This window comes from Sesamum indicum, linkage group LG6, assembly GCF_026168435.1.
Source record: "Sesamum indicum cultivar Baizhima isolate 11 linkage group LG6, ASM2616843v1, whole genome shotgun sequence".
Classification (NCBI taxonomy): Eukaryota; Viridiplantae; Streptophyta; class Magnoliopsida; order Lamiales; family Pedaliaceae; genus Sesamum; species Sesamum indicum.
In genome coordinates this window covers 17,033,050-17,052,708 of record NC_142662.1, presented here as the reverse complement: position 1 = coordinate 17,052,708, position 19,659 = coordinate 17,033,050, and the positions used below count along the sequence as shown (strand labels likewise).

The following is a 19,659-nucleotide window of genomic DNA, read 5'->3' as shown; positions in this document are numbered from 1 at the left end:
TTGGAAAGAAGGGTATAGCAACATGAGATTCACCACGGTTAATGGAAAATTCTTACTCGAATTAAATTTGGTCCAACTCACACTTGCTCTGTAATTGGTTTATTTTCTTGAATTGTACATTAATTACACGATAAATATATTACACTTGCCATACAATTAATTCAAATTTGACAAGCCAAGTCCAGACTAGAATTACTCAGGGTGTACGTAATTGTATTCCAACACTTGTAAAAATAATAATTTATGAAAAAAAATGTCTAATTATTTAAGAAAAACATGCAACCTCCCTAACTTTTCACTGTCTCCCACATTGGGGATTTGTGCTGCCTTTTCTCTATAAGTTTTTGGGGGTCATGTTATTTTTTTTATTTTTTAATGCATGGAGTTTTTGATTTATTATAATTTTCAGGTGGGGGCTTTACGTTGCCCACTATTACAAGAAGATGCTCCATAAATCAGAGACAAGGAAAAAGGAAACCCATCGAACTAGGACAGCATTTAGTATATATAAATATTTCAAGAAATAAAAGAAGAGAAAAGATTGAACAATTTGAATGTGCATTGTGCATAGCAAAGCTGCAGGCTGAGAAGGTAAAATATAGGGAGATAAGGAGACAAAAAGAAAGGCAAACAAGGAATGAGGAAATGGGAGCAAATTGAAGGACTTTGGATATTAAATTACACTTAAATTTATTTTAAAAATATAAAATTATATTTTCTTTCAAAAAAAATTTAAAATTATACTTACACATTTTTCAAAAATTCTCTATTTATATCTGACCTCATTCCATTAGGATTTGGATTAAAAATGCTGACGTTAAAAAAAACATTACGTAAAATTTTTCATTTTGCCCCCTCATTTAATATTCTCATGTATATTTTTTGTACTTATAAAGGATAATTGTAGTACATATATGGAGTGAGGTTGACATTATTATACTTCTTCCCTTGTAAGTACAAATTTATTATATGAAAATATTAAATAAGGTGTAAAATAAAAAATTTATGTAATTTTTTTTACTAATGTCTGCATTTTTTATCCAAATAATACCCGAAAGAGGGGTTAATTAGTGTAAATAATAAATTTTCAAAATGGGTATAAATATAATTTTAAAATTTTTTTAAGAAAAAATATAATTTTATATTTTTAAAAGGGGTTTAAATGAAATGAACCCTAAATTACATGCCCTTTTGCCTTTTGCTTACGTAGGGTGGAATGGAATATATAAGTAGGGAATATTTCAATGCCAAGAAACGCCAATGAAACCCTTTAAAATTTCAACTGTTCAAGCAACTGCAGGCCTACCACTTCTATGTAAATATAATTTTATTTTATTTTAATTATAAATTTAAAGGAAAAGAAAATTAATAAAACTATATTTAAAGTTGGCTTTTTGAAATTTTGCACATTAACAACTATAATGATGAATGAAAGACAAAAGCGATTAAACCACAAAACTCTAAACAAAACAATCTGTTAGGGAGGATTTTTGCGACCGATTTTCATGGAAATCCGTCGCAAAATAGAATTTTGTGCCAAATAAAAAATTGACAAAATAGCAAAATTGGTCCTGTAAGTATAGAGAGTCGCAAAATTAGTCCTGTAACTACTAAACTAACAATTCAGTTCTATATGTTTTAATTTTATGATAATTTTGGTCCTTTCCATTAAAATTGCCCAAAAACTCGAGGACAAATTGAGACTTAGAGTTCTGATGGCCACGTGGTCCAAACTTAAACACATGGCATCTCGCGTGGCATGGGCGGGAAAAAGCACCTTTAGTATAATGCTTAACGTTTCTCTTTCCCTATGTTTGTATTTTAAAAGTTGAGGGACTAAAATAGAATTTTAATATGTTTAAAACTGAAAATAAATTAGTGGCAATATCTGAGGACCAAAACTGCAATTATCCCAAAAAATTATGTTATATAACTTATAAATTTTTATTCAATTACGTGTCCACGTGATTAAAGTAAATCATATCATTACTCAAATAAATATAGAATATTATAGATTGAATATTTTAAAATATAAATATATGTTGGATGAAATATTTTAAAATTGTATCAATAATTTATTTTTTTTAAAAAATCAAACTATTTAAACTTTTGGACAATTTTGTAAAAATTATAAGGACTGATAAATTTATAGAGTTTATAAAAATTCTATACTAATTATAAAAACATAAATTTTTTGTAGTATTTATTTTCAATAAAAATTTTATAATAATTCTAAATTATGTTTCAAGGGAATGGCTGTAATAGCCATATTTTAGAGGGTGTAAATAATGAGGTCGTTTTCGTCATAAAATATTGATCCATATCTTGAGGGGGGGACATTTTATTATATTTTATAATTTACGGGTGCAAAATGTATTTAAACCCAAAATTTTATAACGAAATCCAATGTTAACTAAAAAATTAGAGTTCTTTCTCGTCAGGTTAAAGATTGAGCACATATATTGAAGCCCTCTCAGTTGGGGCTAAAGATTGAGAAGATAAACTAAAAGCCAGTCAATCAAAATTAAAGCGTGAGATCATATGTTATGCTCGTCTTAGTTACATTAAATACTAAGATTATAAGTTTATGATCATCTTAATTGGTGTTAAAAATTGAGACCGGAGTGACTATAATAATCACATATAAGTTCAACGTTAGTCCTGTTTCTAGCGGATAGTTGATGAAGAGTACTTGCACTGATCTTTCAAGACCGTTTTTGCTGTACATAATTATTTCGTATACCCATATTTTGGTTGTAGGCAGTTGTTGGTGTCTGTCTCGAACGGATATTGGCTGTCTCTCGTTCCTTATCGTAGGATGATTTGGTTGGTTTATGATCATGTATTGAACCCTTATGTGATATTGTAAATAAGTAAATTATCTTCTTATAAAATTCTTTTTCAGCAATTTACTCTCTTGTGTTTTTTAAAACTCCTGTGTTTTTTAAAATGAAACAATTTACATTCCTAAACAGGGGGTGGATTGCTTCATTTTAATTAACACAGATAGGTAAATTGCTATTTTTTTTTTCATAAGTGGGTAATATGCTTATTTGCAATATCACAGGGAGATAAATTATATTAAACCCGCATGACGATGGCCATGAACCTGATCAGCTTGTCCAATTTGCTGGTCGGTTCCATGCTTCGTACTTGGATCAAGCGGTTGCACTTACTCCAACAGACCGTGCGAATTAAGTTATTAACTATTTAATTTTTTAGATAAAAATGAGTAATTATATATATATTTTTTAAAAATGACAAAATATATTTACTAATCTTTTTTCCTAAAAGTGATTAATGTTTGGGTAAGCATATATATATATATATATATATATATTGTCAATTTCTCCCAAAAGTATATATAGAAGTTATTGGGATATTATATTTGTTGTGTATCTATAAATATATTAACTCATCACTCCACTCTTAATTTAAATTCTTCACTTATTAAAAAAAAATTAATTAGAAAATAATTTTGTGATGATTTAATGTATAAAATATTAAAATATATTAAAAATAATATAATTATTCAAGACATAAGGAGTAATTTTGATCGACCAGAGAGGTGAATATTATATTTGTTAGAGGCGGATAAATGTAAATATTTAACCCTAATTTTTAGCCAATAGCTATGTCAATTACTAACGAAAGAAAGTCATAAGAAAATCAAAGTCATCCGAGTGTGGGAATTGAAGTATGAACAAGTGGCACAATTTCACAAGTTTTCATTTGATCCATTATTTCTTCTGATCCATATACATTTATTACTATATTAATCTCTCTCTCTCTCTCTCTAGTCCATTGTAGTTTTTCTTCGTAATTGTTCGTTGTATATTACGCGCAAGGTAATCTGGACTACGTTTTCTGATTATGCGAATCAATTTCATCAATGCTAAATCTTTAGGTACTTTATGTTTTGTATGATATGGCTCGTTGTTCTGATCTGTTGGTCTTTGATTTGACCTACATTAAGGTCAACATGAATTTAACTTCCTGTAGCTTTGTTTTTTCCCCTACTTGTTTAATGTTAATTTGAATAGGTTTGTTTGTGATCGAAATGCGTAGGCAGATCCTTCTTAAATTATCCTTTTTATTCATAGATTGATTGCATACTTTTTTTGTTCTTGTTCTTTAGTTTGCGGAGATATTGGCATTTGCGATTGCGTATAAGTATGTGGTAAATCGTTGAGATTCTGCCCCATAACAATATATGGTTATGTGGGGTGGGGTTAATTTCATGAATCACGGGCTTTTCTCTTGTTAATGTTGTTCGTTTTGGCATTTTAGAACTTCAATTCAGTTTATTATTGTCATGATATTGATATGGTGAAATGCAGGAAGCTCAAAGTGATGGGATGTTGTTGTTTTCGTGCCTTCTAGTGAGGATAGGTTGAGATTTAAGATGGCAGAAGGTGAATCAGCAGACTTGGCTCAGTTGGAGAATGATCCATCTGTCCGCCAAGTTGTTGCAAATGGGGCTCGCATGAGAACAAATGTGGTCGAAGCAAAGCTCGACGAGGGAAACATTCAAGAGGCTGAATCTGCATTGCGAGAAGGCTTATCACTCAATTTTGAGGTTTGGTTCATAAAACATGGCCCCTGTAATCTCTTAAGTTGCATTTGAAACTTATTCCATTCTGGATGACATTGGCTAATGTTTTTGTTGTATGTAGGGAACTTACTGTTCACTTTTTAATGACAAAGCAAAAGGTTGTTCTATCATTAAAGATTGATCTCTAATAGAATTATGTTAGTTTCAATGCCCCTCGAAGGGATACAAACAGGCTTTTCTTCATTATTTGAGTTTGAGTTTTAAGCCCAGGGAAATGGTTGGTTACTGTCAAACAGGCCTTTCTTTTTCCTTCTTTCTTTTTCTCTTTTTCTAACACAATTTTATGCTAAGGTTATCTCTCACTGGAAGAACTTTACTTATATGATGTAGAAAATGAGATAAAATTGCTTAAGGAATGGGTTCAGTTAATATAAGGAAATCTGGGTGTATTATTCTTTTGGAGATTGAATTGCTTAGAGTTGGAGTTCTCGTTTGCGCTCTCAAACATTTACGTTAGTTCTTTGAAGACCAGTCATGGATTTTCTTACTAATTTGTATTTCAGCTGGAAGTAGAAAAGACGCATCTTTCCAAGTGTGTGTTTTATACAATTGTTACACCCACACCGACATAGAGTCATTAAGTCTTGGGACATTCATAACCTTTACAATTTTCCTTTAGTCACCTAAATTGGTTTTGCTTCCAAATTATTATTTTATATGGATCTGAACATTTGACAAGGCTTACTTATGGGTAAGAACAATATATAAGAAGGAAAAGCCACCCATTCATGCTCCATGTTACTAAAATGTTTGCAGATATGGTTTGGTTGTCGTCATGTCATATGTCTTGCTTCCTGCTTTAAATCATTCGACCATTATGTTTTCATTCATTACATTATTATGGGCTGGCTGTTGAGTAAGATGTCATTGACGCTGACTTGCCATCATGCCTCAAGAATGTGAAGTGCTGTTTAAAATAGTTGAAAGTGAAGCTGGTGCTGCAAGAAAGTTTGCCCATAAATTCTGGCTAAACTGTGAGTACCTGGAACTGGACGACCAGTAGTAGGTTTCTGCACAAGAGAAATTGCAGCATGAGAGTAAAATTGAAGTCCTCATTAATTCCATTTAATTTTCAAAGAGTAAATTCAAGTTACGTATGGCAGGGCTCTCATATTTTGGAGCTAAGTAAGCCTCCTATATAGCAAAGAAATAAACTTTTTGAGCTGCTGGAAGCTCAGGATTGCTTTCTTTCAAGGCGCTGGCTGGCCTCTTATTCTTTTATATTTGCTCTTTGTAATTGTTTCTGTAGATTCCAAACGGGAGACACGTCCAAGTATCTTATTCTAATGGCACTAATTTTACTTGATTTTGCAGTAAATATAAACATATTGGGTATGGTTTTCCAGATAATTGGCTGGTAATTCTGTTTGCCAAAAGCGACCATAAGATAAATCTTTAACAGGATGAATTAAAAACTATTGGTATTGCCTTTGAAACAAAAAGGCAGACCTTCTTCTGGAACTAGTTGGAATGAAAGTTCATCGTAGATTTTTATTGAAAAAGAGAAGTGGATATGATAATACTGCCTGAAAATAGTTTAACATCTAATCCTTTAACTTTTATTACTTAGATCTTATATCCTAGCCAACGGATTGTAAGAACAACCAGCGAGGTTTTAGTACACTAGAGTCAGAATAGTGTTTTCTTGGAAGCCATTCCAACATTCTGAGATCTTGTCAGACTGGGGATCTAACTCCCGAGAAAGTGATCTAGTAAAAAGTTTTATATGCAACCTGGAAATGCCTAATCTAAAAGAAGGCAACCTTGAACCTGGGGAAAAAGCCAGCAAGAAAGATGTGAGCCAAAAAATGAACTGTGTCCAACCCCAAATGCCTATATTTTCACAACCTCCATACTATGTATATATAACAGAGCGTGTGCATTTGGGCCTGTCTGCTTATGTGTTTAATGCACTTTTTAGCAGTATCAAAATAACCATAGGTATCACTCCTGCTGTTTATGCTTATACATCTTCATTTGATAACACTTTCGCCCCACAAGTAACAAGTAAAGATCCTTGTCATTTGTTAACCAAGGGTAACTATGAAGTGTGGAGACAGATAAATTGCAACTTTACAATCAAACAGCAGGTTTTTTACCGTAATGGCTGTTACTTTTGCAGCTCCACTCTTCATTTTTAAGCAGGTCTCAAATGCCATAAAAATAGCTAGTTATCTCTTGGGGTCTTGATTGATCTCTGAAATAAATGTATCTTTTTTGGGTTTGTTTCTAACTTGTTGAGTTATTGCGTGCCAGTGTAGGTTGGTAAGATAAATGGCAGTTTATTTTTCTTAGTGTCATGCTTATTAACTCTCATTTTCTGTGAATCTTCTTGGCTGCAACTTTACTATTTGTTTCATGATTGGATTGAAGATAAGTTTAAAATCTGACACTTCATCAAATTATTTTCAGGAAGCAAGAGCTCTTCTTGGAAAATTAGAGTATCAGCGAGGAAATGTTGAGGGTGCTTTACGGGTATTTGATGGCATTGACCTTCAAGAAGCCATACAACGGATGCAACCTTCAATAAGTGATAAGCAGGCTCCCAAAAAGGGTCGCTCTCGGACTGAATCAATAACTGCTGTGCCACAGAATGCCTCTAGTGTTGTGCTTGAGGCAATATATCTAAAAGCCAAGTCTCTTCAGAAGCTGGGAAAATTAAGTGGTACTATTCTGTTCAAACAACTTTCAAGAGTTACGAGATTGGTTGATCATTAATTCATCTTATTACCACGCTCCTCTTTCTTTACCGACTCCTAGTAAAACTTTAATACTTCTGATATGCATCTGATTAGATTAAAATATTTGCTTCATATTCTAGAGGCTGCTGAGGAGTGCAAACGTGTGCTTGATGCAGTAGAAAAGATATTCTCTGATGGTATACCTGATGTGTGGGTAGAAAATAAGCTTCAAGAAACCGTCAGCCGTGCTGTTGAGCTTCTCCCTGAGTTATGGAAGCTTGCTGGATGCTATTCTGAAGCGGTGTCTGCATACCGCCGAGCGTTACTAAGTCAGTGGAATGTTGACAATGAATGTTGTGCAAGGATTCAAAAAGCATTTGCAGTTTTCTTGCTGTATAGTGGGATAGAGGTTGGCCCGCCCAATTTAGCTGTACAAACTGAAGGTTCTTATGTACCTAAAAATAATTTGGAAGAGGCTATTTTACTTTTGATGGTTCTTATGCGAAAGTGTTACCTAGGTAAGATCAAATGGGACCCATCGGTACGAGAGCACCTTACTTTTGCTCTATCTATATGCAGTCAAACTTCAGTTTTAGCAAAACAACTTGAAGAGGTAATGCCAGGGTTGATACATCGTGCTGAGCGATGGAAAACTATGGCATTGTCCTTTAGTGGAGCTGGACAGAATAATTCTGCCTTAGATCTTCTGAGGAAGTCTCTACACCAGCATGAGGAACCCGATGACATCATGTCATCACTGCTGGCAGCCAAAATATGCAGTGAGAATGTGTTTCTTGCTGCTGAGGGAGTAAAATATGCTAACAGGGTAATTGCTAATGCACATGGATCAAATGCACATTTAAAAGGGGTTGGCCTCCGTATGTTAGGCCTTTGCTTGGGAAAGCAAGCCAAAACCTCGTCCTCAGATTTTGAGAGATCTCGTCTTCAGTCAGAGGCTCTAAAATCATTAGACAGTGCATTAGCCCTGGAGCCTAAAAATTCAAATCTGATATTTGAGTTAGGACTTCAATATGCTGAGCATCGAAATCTGGATGCAGCTTTGCGGTACGCAAAGCAGTACTTGGATGCAACAGGAGGATCCATGATAAGAGGTTGGAGACTGCTTGCTTTAGTTTTATCTGCCCAGCAACGCTTTTCCGAGGCTGAAGTGGTTACTGATGCCGCTTTAGATGAAACTTCAAAATGGGATCAAGGACCCCTCCTCAGGATGAAAGCAAAGCTAAAAGTTTCTCAGTCCCAACACAAGGATGCCATCGAGACTTACCGTTATCTTCTTGCGTTGGTACAAGCCCAACGAAAATCTTCTGGACCTCTTGCAACTGGATCTCAGGTTGATTTCTGGATTCTGTATGCTCAGCTAGTTGAAATTTTTGCATCTTTCTCAGTGATGTGGAATTGATAACAAGTAACTTGTGTATTAGCTGTCTACCTTGTTTTAAGATACTTACATTTGTAATGACTTATAATCTTGTTTGTTTTATAGATGGAGGAAGATAACATAAATGAGTATGAAGTTTGGCATGGACTAGCAAAATTATACTCTAGCCTTTCTCATTGGAAGGATGCAGAGGTATGTTTGGGAAAAGCTAGAAAACTGAAAGAGTATTCAGCAGAAACACTGCACACAGAAGGTAAGAACTCAAACTTTTTTATATTAAAAACATAAAATTGAAGTTCTCCGATTATTATGTATTGACATCATCTTGGAACTTTCGTCTTAGACAATCTGGGCTGTGATATTTGAAACTGGAGTACACTAGCAAGAGAATGTTTTGGGGGGATAATCACACAGCCCTCGCTTGAGGTTTGGTGTAATTACACGTAGGCTCCCATAGTTTGAAAAATTACATGTAGTAACCCTCCCTAATGTTTGTTTACATCCAACAAATACGTCCATTCGTTAGTCAAAATTTACGAAAAGATAATTCATATATACCGGAGATTGATTTATTAATGACTTATTGCAGCTTAAACAAATCTTTTTCTAACCAAATTATCCTTATACATCTTCACACGCAAGTACATGTCAAGAGTAATATCTTCACCCTTATAAAGGTAATTTGGTTAGAAAATATTTGTTTGACCTACAATAAGTTTGTAAGTTAATTGGGGTTAAAAATGGATTTCCATTCACTTTTTGTTGATATAAGCAAATTTTATTAACGGATGGATCTATTTGGATGAAAACAAACGTCGGGTAGTAGGTGTAATTTTCGAACCACAAGAGGGCTACATGTAATTACACCAAACAATGTTCCTTTTTTTTTTCTTGGCAGGGTGGGGGGGAGGGAGGACATTATTAGGTAGAGAATTACAACTTGAACTAGAGGTTACTTAACTATTCTTTGAATTTAACACGACTATAGAAGTTCCAAGATCTGTCCGCCTCCAAATTTTGTGGAAACGCACAGCAATTAGGATCTGTTTGAATGCAGAATTTCCATAAGCTTACAGTAGCTGGTATAACCATGTCGACGAACATATAAAAAAAACCGATGGCCCCATGTAATAGAAATTGTATGTATTACCAATGACAGGATAAACAAGTTTAGTTTATTAAATATGAGAAAATAAAATAAAATTCCGCATTTGAACAAGGGTAACATATCTGGTTGGCTTGTCAAACAGTGAGCTTTCTGATCATGCATTTCTATATATGCTTTCTTCATTGGGAAAGTTTTCTTTGGTAGGATAAAACAGTATTGGCAGATTTGCTTGAATCTTGATATGCACAACTATGAGCAAGCTAGTAGTTGAAAAAATGAAAAATGTTGGTTTTGGTACTTTTGATAAAGCTTTTCAATTGTTACTACTTACAGCCTTGAGGAATGTACATTAACAAAACTGGCTTATTTTCCTTGTCATATTACTAGGCGTTATCCATGAAAAACAAGGACATACAAGCGAGGCTTTGGCTTCTTATATCAATGGCCTTCTGTTGGAACCAAGATATGTACCTTGCAAGATTTTACTTGGCGCTGTGTTGTCTAAGATCGGAAGCAAGATGTTGCCAGTGGCTAGAACTCTACTTTCAGATGCATTAAGGATTGAACCTACCAATTCTATGGCATGGTACCATTTAGGGACGGTTCACAAGGAGGACGGACGGATAGCTGATGCTGTGGACTGTTTCCAGGCAGCTTACATGCTCCAAGAATCTGAACCAATAGAGAGCTTCAGCACCATCCGTTGATCTTTCTTAAGTAGTCGACGTTTAATTCTTTGATTCTTTCTTAACTTAGAGTTTCTCTATCATATCACAGCAAATACAATTCCAGGTATAGGAAAAAGTTCAACTGCAATCACTTGGTAGTCAAGTTCCCTGATTGTTGTCCCCGCTGAATCCATATACTCCTCAGACGGTCGTTTGAAGATGCCGATACCTATAAAAGGTTTGTTAATAGAGAAAAATTGATTAGTTTTCGGGGATTGTAGTGTGATCAGTAGCAAATGTCTGTTTATAAACTGTGAGAGCTATTACCCTGTATTTCATTTTAGAAAATTGTGCAATAATTTTGTTACTGCACATTACTTTTACACTATTTCATAACAAGCATTCAACAGCGTTAATGCTTCAAATTAGACTTAGCAGAAAACGAAGGGTGCTTGTGAAGAGAATTAGTTGCTTTTTACTTGTGATCCGTAAAAAAATTTTAGGATGCTTTAAATTAGATTTAGTTGCTTTTTACTTGTGACTGTAAGAAAAATACTTGCTGAAAATTATTAATGAAAACTGTACTGCATAGTTTAACTTTACTGTAAATTAAATTATCACCACCTAAAATTAGATTCAATTACATAAACACCGCATGTTCTTTACAAAATTAACGCCCATCAGCCAAACTAACGCAGTGCAATGTACCAAAATGAATTTGCTCTACGAAATAAAGTCGTGCAGAACGGTTTCTGGCCCGTTGTCTCACGACGGATTACACCACTTGTGAAGATCTTGGGGCGTGATTTCTATGCAAGAAAGGAATTAAGTGGGAATGGAATGAATTGATGAATGAAATAAAGAAGGGAAAGAAATGACATTGAATAGCATTCCTATAATTTGGTATACTTCAAGATACAGAGTTCTATGCAGGAAAGGAATTAAGTGGGAATGGAATGAATTGATGAATGAAATAAAGAAGGGAAAGAAATGACATTGAATAGCATTCCTATAATTTGGTATACTTCAAAATACAGAGTGGGTCGAGTTGGGCTAGTTCGGCCCAAAATAGAATTGAACTAATTAAAAATGGGCTGAATTGGTCCAGGTCTACTTGGGAGCGGACCGGTCCTGTGTCAATCCCAACTATTGAAACTTAGGACCAGTCAGCCCAATGGCCCAAGACCACCTGGTCCTAAGCTGAGCCTGGACTGGGTCTATTGGGCCTTTTTTTAATAATAATAATACATGGCATATAAATTTTATTTTATTCTCCTAAATTAACTATTTTAATAGCTTTTCTATACTTTTGGATCTCTAAAAATTATTATCATTATTGTTTTATTTTTAAATTTTTAGTACTTTAATTCATTAATATTATTTTTTTAAAGTTTATTATGAATTATTTTTTAATTTATTATCATCTAAGTTCATTACATAATCTTAATTCTTATTTTTTCTAGTTACGATTTGTTGTATGATTTAATTTATTACTTATTTTATTTCATAGTACTACCATAAATTTAAGTAATTGTTCAAAAGAAAACTTCTATTCCATAAAAAATAAAAATAAAAATATAGGCATATTCGGGCCTCATTCGGGTTTGGTCTTGTCTTGGTCGGGTCTCAACCAGTTCATGCGCAGGGCCTGGGTACATAAATAAACTCAATTTAGGCCATTTAAAGACTCAGGACCATTCCTAGACTGGTCATAAATAGTAGTGGGCTAGTCCTCAATCGAACTTTTTCGGCTACTCCGTGCTGTCCTGAGCCAGCTCAGCCTACTTTTGCACCTTGAGTATACTCAATAAATTAAAAGGTAGTTGAAATTCTTTAATTGATTCCATTAACATAATTAATAATTAAAAAATAATGATTAGTAATAAAATAAAACTATTTTTATGATAAATTTTCTCTTTAGTAATATTTTAAAAGAATTATTTATTTATATTTTATTAGAAATGTGGAATTCATTTGTATAACAATAGTATTTTCAAAATTGCTTACAGAATGTTATAAACAATTTATAAAACATCTCATATATTATTGAAAATGTATAATAAATGATTTATTGACTCGTTAATTATGTAGAATATATATTCTTCTACCAAAATAAAAAAAATTAATTCGAACAATCAAATGGATTTATGTATTTAATCAGTACATTTATCGTTATTTATTCAGTACTTAGTTAAAGAATTTTTTTGAATTAATAAAAACAATTAAATATCAAAATAATTATTTTGTTCTTACCATACATACACAATTATTTCTCAATACTCGATACAAAAAGTACTTAAATTTAACAATAATTAAAACAAATACAAGGAAAAAAAATATTGGGAATAGTTAATACCATGTTTAGGGAAGGAAATGGTTAATTCCTTATCTAAGGGAATAAAAATTTTCATGGGAATAGCTATTCTCAAACTTAAAGCATACCAATTAAGATATGGGAATGAACTTAGGAATGCCCATTTCATTCTCACTCCATTCTTACATACTAATCACACCCTTAGAGTGGAATGGCAGAGGAGTTGCACATCCCAAGTTTGTCATTGTTGCTCGCTTTTTGGTCCACAAATATACCCTACTATTTTTGCGGTAACAGACACACGAATTCAGGCTGAGTTAGCTCAATCGATAATTAGGAGGTTGCAATTTGATGGCTCAACAATTGTCTCTTCAATTCGCCTTTCTGGGAGGTATTTGGATCTTATGGCGTACTCCTCAAGTCACTGTCAACACACTTCACACTTCAACAAGAACAATCCACGTTCAAGCTACACTGGGAGGACGAGACCCGCCATTCCTTTTTACGTCTATTTACAACCTCACCTTCAACACCAGGTTTGTTCTTTAATTAAAAGAACGTCCATTGTAAGTGATAGTAGGGATAATTACACTTTTAGGTGCGTTTTTGTAAACATAGAACTAGTAGTGATAGAGGGAGGTCCAGCATAGAAACCCACGCGAGGAGTAGTAATTTAACTCTTGGAGAAAGGTCTAATGATCTCGATACAACTCAAATCTATAGGGAATTGTAGGTTCAATGCAAAAATTGTTATGGATTAATATACAAAGGATAATTACCCCCCCCCCCCCCTTTTGAAATTTGAGGTCATTACACGTAGATATTCTGTGATTTGAAAAATTACCTCTAGTAATCCTAAGGTTTGCTTCCATCTAACAAATAGGTTCCTTATTAGTTAAAATTCACTGAATTTATTGATATTAATAAAAAAAATTGAATAAAAAATGGTATTTACCCTCGATTAACTTATTACAGTCTTATTGTAGATCAAACAATTTTTTTCGGACCATACTACTCTTATAACAGTGGAGATATACATCCTCACATGCATTAACGCGTGAAAACATACGAGTGTAATTTGGTCATGAAAAGATTTATTTGACCTATAATAAATCAGTAATCAATCAATTGAGTGGAAATATCAATTTTCATTCAGTTTTTTTGTTAATATCAACAAATCAGTAGGTTCTGACTAATAAAGTGACTTATTTGTTAGACGGAAGCAATCCTCATGAGTATTAAATATAATTTTTTAAATTATAAAAAATTTATATAAAATTATATTAAATTTTAAAAACTGGGAATATAAATTATCCCTAAATATAAAGTAGGGTTTTAAGCACATAACTGTTGCCAGCTGGCTGCTGCTCCTATCCAATGGGCAGTGGGGATGGAAATCAAAATGAACAGCAGTAAGATTATGGACTCACAAAGCACACGTGCGGTGGTTGGAGGAAGAAGCATCTAGAAGCACACGTGTGGAAGCCCGAGAGACAGCTGGATATGAGCAGACACACGCTTCTCTATATAAAATTCTTTCTCTCGCTTGATGTCAGCTTCAGACAACCAGGACACCTACTGGCGGCGCCTTTTGTCCTTTTCTGCCCCCATTCCCATTCCCATTCTCATTCCCTTTTTGTGATTTGTTTGAAAGGTTATTGTGTTCAAATCCTACCATATATAATATTATTTGAATATTATTAGTTAATTATAATAATAAAATATAATTTTTTTTTAAGATTTAATGTGATTATACGTAAATTTTTTATAATTTGAATAATTTATCTAATACCTTTGGTACTTGCTTGTGTCTGACAAATATATCCCTTCATTAATTAAAATTTACAGAAATTTATTGATATTAACAAAAAAATTTGAATAAAGATTGATATTTATTATTGATTGATTCATTATAAACTTATTACGTGTTAAACATTGTAACTAGACACCCTTACAACCGTAAAAATATACCCCTCACATGTATTAATGTATGGATATATATAAAAGTAATTTGATCATAAAAAAATTTATTTGACCTGTGATAAATTAGTTATAAGTCAATTAGGGTAAATATAAATTTTTATCAGATTTTGTTTTTAATATCATCAAATTCGGTGAATTTTGAGAAATGAAGAGACTTTTTTGTTAGATGAAAACAAACATTTGGATAGTAGATGTAATTTTTCAAATCACATGAGGATTTATATGTAATGATACCAACTCTCAGAAGAAGGAAGTGTAATTATTCTTAATAATAATTAGAGCACAACGAGCTACTTTAAAATTTATTATTATTATAAATATTTTATTATTATTTAAAAAAATTATGAATACTCCCTGATATTTGATAAAATTATGAGAGTTCGAAATTGTCAACCCTGCCTTATTGTATTTAAAATAAAAAATAAAAAAAACCATACAAAAATTGACAAAGTGGACGAAAATTTTTAAAAAATATATTAAAAAATTATCTACTTGATCCAAAAAAGTTTAATACTTTTTCAAAAAATAAGTAAAAAAATTATATTTCAAGTTTAAAATGGCATTTTGGTCAACTCATCATAAAAATTAGATAGAAACATAATGAAGATTAGTAAATTGGACTAGTTGTTAGATATCTGTTAAAATAGAAGGTATTGATAATTTCTCAAAACAATGCGTAAGTGGTATTTATAATTATATTAAATTTCAGTAAAGCTCGTTTTATTTACCCTAATAGTTATTGGTTTAATGTAAAAATAATTACTAATTAAATATAAATATTTGGGATTGATAATTGACATATATTAATTATTAATATCGAAACTTATAATGGAGTTATAATTGATTCATGTTAAAAGAAAAAAAAAGGTACAATAATTATTTTTATTTATTCATGAGTATTTTCATTTTAATTAGAGAAATACAATTCTTGTTACATAATTCAATATCTAATTCTTTTTTAAATAATAAAGCAATTTTAAATATCTTTTTGTTAAAAGTCCTTTTTAGTTTAAGGGTAAGAAAAATGAAATCAATTCAAAAGCATAGTTTCATTATAAATCTAGCTGAGAAAATTATGTTGATCTAACTCCAATTTGGCCCTATTTTATAGAGGTGTTTTTTTTTTTTTGAACGTTTTTATAAGTGAAGGGTGTGTTTGCAACGTGGCGATATTTGACATGGTTAATTGTCATGATTAAAAATAAAATAATAATAGTAAATAGTCATTGATTACGGACCATGTAACTGTTTATGGTTGTGGTATCTGTGATGGTGGCTAAAATTTTTGTCATGGCTAAAAATTATTGCAAATATTTTTACGACAGTTTTAGTCATGGCAAATAACTTTTTTGGTGAAAAATCTATGTTTCCATATTGGTTTTATCACTATGGTGAATAAAAATAATTTACTACGATTCTTAGTCCATGGCTATTAAAATTATAGCCAATAATCATTTTTTATTCTAGTGTAATTGGTGTCTTCTCAAAAAGTTGGCCAGTTGTTAACTTTTGAAAATATTATGTGATTTGTGTTTATAATTATATTTCAAAATAATTATACAAATAAAATATCGATATAATATTTTGTTGTAATGACATAAACTAAATAAAATTTAAGAAATTAGAATATTGTACCGATAAAAAGTCACGATACATGATGAGTGTCGAAGTCACCAAAAATAATTCCTACTACACTTGTGAAAGTGGGAGTAGGGTCGATCCACAGGGATTGGTTTTAAGTTAATTTCTTTTAGAAAAATGGAAAATAATGGGGGAAGGATGTTGATAAAAAGATATGATCAAAAACTAAATAATTAAAAATACCTGATAGAGATATGAAAGAGAGATTTTCCGGTTAAGGCTAGGATTATGCTTGATTCTTGTGAGTTGATCATTGATGCAAGAATAACACATGTATGGACAAATAAACCAGTTATGGTCGTTGGTACGACCTAACAACCTCACCTTTCCGTACCTTTTCGTTAGCCAAGGTACGACCGTTGGCTAGATCTCTAATTAACAGACAACCTTGGGAACGTCCACAAGATTTAATCTATTAACAGCATTAAGAATTAGAAAGGTCTGATTCTAATCAACAAACTCCTACGAGGACAATTCGTTTAAACTAGATCATGCATTCCCCATAACATAATTAAATACTGTGACATAACTAATCATGCTACGTTGCCACTAAGTATTGAACTAAATAAACAATTACACGGATTTATAAAGTTCAATTAGCTAAGCAAACCTTCTTGATAATGAACAACCGGCCGAATCATTCATAAATCAGACGTTTGTAATTAAAGCACAGAGAATAATATGAATATTTGTTTGACAAGTGTAGAATGCAGATTAGATCTCACAACATAACGGGAATCAAGCAATCACCATATCTTAACCAGAAAATAAGGAATTTAGCCGGACATATTAATAGAAGAACACACTATAAAGTGGAATTCCATTAATTCCGGTAGTAAAATAAAATAAAAGAGAAGAGATGAATAGAGAATTCTATAGAGTTCTAAGATAAAAACTGAATCGTCTTCTAATGAAGAGATCCCCCCTATTTATAATAAAAGTCCCCTACGAATCTAGACGTAGTGGGGGGATAGATACGTGATAAACTCTAAAAAGGTAAATAAATTACAAAAGATAAGCTTTAAAGAATCCTTTCTAAATCTAAACACTTGATTCCTTTATCTCATGGGGAAATCGCTCGTGCTTATCCTTATCCCGAGTTGACTACTCCATTAAGCGTGGGCACACTTTGTCAATTTTGCAGAAACGTCCTTGTAATCTTCCTTTTTGCTGAATATGCAATAAAATCACATAATTAGGAATATTTTGGCTTAAAAAGGAAGATTAAATTACTATAAAATCATTATAATTGCAGAGTTATCAAATACCCCCACACTTAGCCATTCGCTTGTCCTCAAGCAAAATCAAGATGCATTCAAAAATCCCTCCAAATTTTAAACTACTCAAGGCAATTTGTAATCATGTGCAAAGTAAATGACATATTTTATGAAGGAGATAATTCAACATGTATCAAACAAGTTTTCACATGATGACCATTATCAAAACCAATCGCATAAAACTAGTGGACTATTTTCTCTCTACTTTCCATTCTCTCAAGTGTATATATGGCTCAAGTGTATCTCTCGACACTTACTATGCAGTGCTTCACCATAGGCTTGCCTATACACCACATCTCCACCACTTTTGAAATATGCACATATATGGATCAAAAGGTCTTTTATATTGGTTGTAATGGGGCTTTGGTTTGGGGTAGGATAAAAGGATAATAAGGTTAAATTCCAAGAAACTAATTAGAGCACCAAAAGAATTTGAGTGAACAATAATTCGAAGCTCTCAAAGTTTACTCATCTCCCTTCAAAATCTTTCGACAATTCCTTGAACTATGCCTTTCTTATTCCTTTTGGAGAGTTCATACATTTTTTTGATTTTTTCTTCTTTTTTCTTTTTTTTTCTTTTTTTTTTCATTTTTGTTTTCTTTTTCTCCTCTCCATTTTTGTGATAGGCATAGACCAAGAAAATTGATGTCGGTTCCCACAAAGTAAAGAAGAATATAATATTGGAACCCCCACACTCATTTTGAGGTACATCTTTTAAGCATATAAATCACAAAGGTTTTGAAAATCTCCCGTTTTGAGAATTTGTTCTTTTGAACATAAACCCATTTCCCTTGATGCTCTAATAGTTCTTAGAGGGATCAAAATTAAAGTTTTAAACAAACGACGGGATAGGTTCGCATATGACGGGTTATTCAACAAAATAGGTCGAAAAGCTCAAAGGGGTTCTCTAAAGTTAAAATGTGTTGGGTGGTTAAAGAAGGCTGAAAGTGATTTCTAGTGCCTTTATCATATCTAAATAAATGCACATTTGTGTGGCCTCGATGTGGTTCAAGGCAAGTTCTAGGAAGACAAAGTCATAGAAGTGTTATTCTCTCAAGAAAGAATGAAGATTTTTTTATGGACATATCAAGCTCAAAATCTCACGAGGTATGTTTTAGTCCACTAATCTATATCAAAAGATTTTAACTCAAGTCATTTTGGTGAAGACAAGTTTTCAACTTATGAACTATCCTCAAACATAAAACATGTAATTTTTTGCACATAGCACTATCAAGCCAAGAGTCATCTAAAATTGAAAGGGTTTTATCATGCCAAAGTTTTTCCACCAAAATTTGCCAAAAAGTTTCTCTTTTCAAGTCAACTTGAAAAAGAAAAAGCAAAAATTTTCGCTAGGCACAAAGAAAATCTACCACCAAGCACATCAACCAAAATTATCATGTATAAGCTCAAGAACCACACCCCCACACTTAAAATTCACATTGTCCTCAATGTGGACATTGACATGCAACTCAAGGATTAAAAATTAAAATGAGAGAGTTTAAGGAAGCATCCCTGAGTGCATGCAGCGAAGAGTTCATGGCGTGGTTGGGTTGGTGGCAAATGGTGGCGGCAACTTCATATGAATTGAGAGGGAGAGAGATCTTGGTGGTAGGTGAAGTTGCTGTGAGAGAAAGTGAGAGAGAGAGTTAATGAAGATAAAGATGAAGTCAAAGAAAATCTTGGTAAAATATATGAATAAAAGTGGAAAGATTTTCTTTTGATTTTTTTCGATTTTCTAATTTTTTTTTTTTGAAAATGAAGAAATAAAAATAAATAAATAGATGAAGATAGATGAACGTAAATAACAGCCTACGAAGTGCGACTAAGCGTGGGCACGCTTAGTGGCATCTCCAAATCTATTTTTGTGAGGTGAGGTGAAACAGTTTTGAAAGATCGACTAAGCGTGGGCACGCTTAGTGGGATCTCCAAATCTGTTTTTGTGAGGTGAGGTGAAACAGTTTTGAGTAAAATTT

The 19,659-nt window shown here is 32.6% G+C and overlaps 1 protein-coding gene across 4 annotated transcripts; it reads left to right on the top strand.

The window, feature by feature from the left end:
- Positions 1 to 3,646: 3,646 nt before the first annotated feature.
- LOC105164327 (protein NPG1) lies at positions 3,647 to 10,896 on the top strand. 4 transcript variants are annotated; one of them, XM_088881950.1, is made up of 6 exons: positions 3,647 to 3,848; positions 4,384 to 4,579; positions 7,028 to 7,280; positions 7,437 to 8,647; positions 8,801 to 8,948; positions 10,191 to 10,896. In XM_088881950.1, exons 2-6 carry the CDS (start codon positions 4,406 to 4,408, stop codon positions 10,508 to 10,510), a joined length of 2,106 nt encoding a protein of 701 aa, XP_088738076.1. In that variant the 5' UTR covers positions 3,647 to 3,848; positions 4,384 to 4,405; the 3' UTR covers positions 10,511 to 10,896. The 4 variants fall into 4 exon arrangements, with proteins under 4 accessions (XP_088738076.1, XP_011081247.1, XP_011081249.1 ...); XM_011082945.3 differs by having other exon boundaries at positions 4,341 to 4,579; XM_011082947.3 differs by having other exon boundaries at positions 3,647 to 3,907; positions 4,341 to 4,579.
- Positions 10,897 to 19,659: the final 8,763 nt, after the last annotated feature.

Excerpts from the sequence above, each read along its gene's own strand:
- LOC105164327 (XM_088881950.1), top strand. The coding sequence starts at position 4,406 with ATGGCAGAAGGTGAATCAGCAGACTTGGCTCAGTTGGAGAATGATCCA. Across the intron at positions 4,580-7,027 it reads GCTTATCACTCAATTTTGAG|GAAGCAAGAGCTCTTCTTGG; the intron begins GTTTGGTTCATA and ends AATTATTTTCAG. Across the intron at positions 8,949-10,190 it reads AGAAACACTGCACACAGAAG|GCGTTATCCATGAAAAACAA; the intron begins GTAAGAACTCAA and ends TCATATTACTAG.